Source organism: Camellia sinensis, chromosome 5, assembly GCF_055761805.1.
Source record: "Camellia sinensis isolate YWXY chromosome 5, ASM5576180v1, whole genome shotgun sequence".
Classification (NCBI taxonomy): Eukaryota; Viridiplantae; Streptophyta; class Magnoliopsida; order Ericales; family Theaceae; genus Camellia; species Camellia sinensis.
In genome coordinates, this window is record NC_138965.1 from 207,083,816 (window position 1) to 207,085,959 (window position 2,144).

Sequence of the window (2,144 nt, forward strand, 5' to 3'; positions counted from 1 at the left end):
TTAAAAACCTGCACTAAAAGAAATTCAAACACTTCTTTCTCTTTCAAAGAAGATTAACTTGCTCGTCGGAATACTAATTCCGACACCCTTGACCGGAGTATTTTTCTATTTCAGATAACAGAATAAGGATCTTCCAATGACTTATTTGGAGTAAAAGGGTATCCCAAAATCACCCTCCACAATAGTGTTTGATTAAAAATGTCATTAATTCTTTAACCTATTAAATAATAAATCTACTTATAAGAATCTATACATAAATCTCCCCTTACCTAAACAAATATTGACCGTCCAAGTTAGTTGAAGCTGATGCATGCACAATTGCAGCTTTTTTTTTTTTTTGATCTGCAACAAACAAAGATTTATTAAGGCTCAAGGCCAAGAAAAAAGAGGATAAGGCACCCTCTTACAAGAGAAATGAAAAAAAACCAAAAAGAGAAAATAAAATACAAAAATACAAAAATACCAAACTCAAAAAACTACTACACTAAACAAACTGACACCTAATCGGTAGCAAGCAAAAAAAGAGAAATTCCTCGGAATACTGAGCTCGCCGAGGCCCAAAAAGACACCAAGTATCTCACCCTATCTCATAAGTAGTCTATATCCCGAGCAACTCCTTTGAAAACATGAGCATTTCTTTCCAACCAAACAACCCAGAAAATTGCAAAGACGACAACACTCCAAAGTACTTTAGCCCTCTTCGACCTTCCAAAAACTTGAAAATTAAATAATAACATTTGAACACATCCTTTTGGGGCCACCCACATCACACTACCCTATCCAAACACCCTATGCCATAACCACCTAGCCACCGAATAATGCAAAAAAAGATGATCCGGAGATTATCTACTTTTACAATACATGATGCACCATTAAGAATTAAGATACCGCGAACGTCTCTTCTTTTGCAATGAATCATTTGTCAGAGTGCCCCCATGAACCAAGATCCACATGTACACTTTCACCTTGAAAGAAGTACATGCCTTCCAAATCTTATTATGAAATAGAAACTGAGAAAAATGAGAAGTATCAATGATTTTATCAAGAAAGGACTTACAAGTAAAAGAATCCGACGAATGAATATTCCAAACCAACCTATCCTTTAACATTGGAGACAAAGAAACATTTTCGAGCCTTGACAAAAGAGAAATCAATTCCGAAACTTCCTTGTCAAGGAGATTCCGATGGAAATTAAAATTCCAAGGTAAAAGAACCACCAAAGAACCCGCCACAGACGCAACAGAACAATTATGACACTGCAAAACGACATACAGAAGTAGATAGTACTCAGCCAAAGACGTCAAGCCTACCCAAACATCCTCCCAAAATTTGACCATTTCCCTATTACCCACCCTCACAGAAATGAATCGGGACAAAACTGGATAAATCTGAAAAATGGACTTTCAAGGAGCATGCCCGCTACCCGTCGAGACCACCTGAGAGTGTCCCTGCTATTAACCTGAATCCCATATTTACTTTTAATAACCGCATGCCACAATGAACCACACTCATTGGGGAATCGCCATAACCACTTGCCCAGCAAAGCCATGTTTCTAGCCACTATTTTACCAATGGCCAAAACCCCCTTCTCCTTGGATAAGGACACCGTTTCCCAGTTCACCAAATGATCCTTCCTTTTCTCATCTTTCCCTTCCCATAGAAAATCCCTCATTGACTTTTCAATAGATTTTGCTACCTTGACTGGAATCTTAAACACAGACATGAAATAAATTGGAATTCCACTAAGCACTGTCTTAACCAGAGTGTACCTACCCTTACGAGATAGTAAAGCCCTATTCCACCCTTCTAACCTCTTTCTTATCTTTTCCACAATCGGATTCCAAAACACTTCACCCATTGGGTTTACCTCCCAACAGAAGCCCCAAACGCTTCATCAGAAATGTCCCTACACCACACCCAAGTAACTCAGCCACTCTTTGAATCAACATTAATACCCGCAACCCTACTGTTCTCTAAATTTACCTTGAGACCAAAGAGCACCCCAAAAAGCCTAACCACCGAACAGAGATTCACCATTTGGCTCTCGTCCCCTTTAAAGAAAAAAATAGTGTCATCCGCAAATTGCAAATGTGTCACACTAATCTTATCTCTACCGACCTGTAAGCCTTCAAACAGACCAACCT

The 2,144-nt window shown here is 38.8% G+C and overlaps 1 protein-coding gene across 1 annotated transcript; it reads right to left on the minus strand.

Annotated features, from left to right (window-relative positions):
• Positions 1-872: 872 nt before the first annotated feature.
• Positions 873-1,858, minus strand: LOC114286748 (uncharacterized). Its single transcript, XM_028229973.2, has 2 exons — positions 1,460-1,858; positions 873-1,256 (listed from the first exon to the last, which is right to left on the minus strand). The coding sequence occupies exons 1-2, from the start codon at positions 1,856-1,858 to the stop codon at positions 873-875; spliced, it is 783 nt and encodes a 260-aa protein (XP_028085774.2).
• Between the last annotated feature and the right edge of the window lie 286 nt (positions 1,859-2,144).

What these genes read in the sequence shown, in the direction of transcription:
- LOC114286748 (XM_028229973.2), bottom strand. Translation starts at nt 1,858, where the DNA reads ATGGGTGAAGTGTTTTGGAATCCGATTGTGGAAAAGATAAGAAAGAGG. An exon ending in AAAGTAAATATGGGATTCAG is followed by an intron (nt 1,257 to 1,459) that starts GTTAATAGCAGG and finishes GTCGTTTTGCAG; the next exon opens with TGTCATAATTGTTCTGTTGC.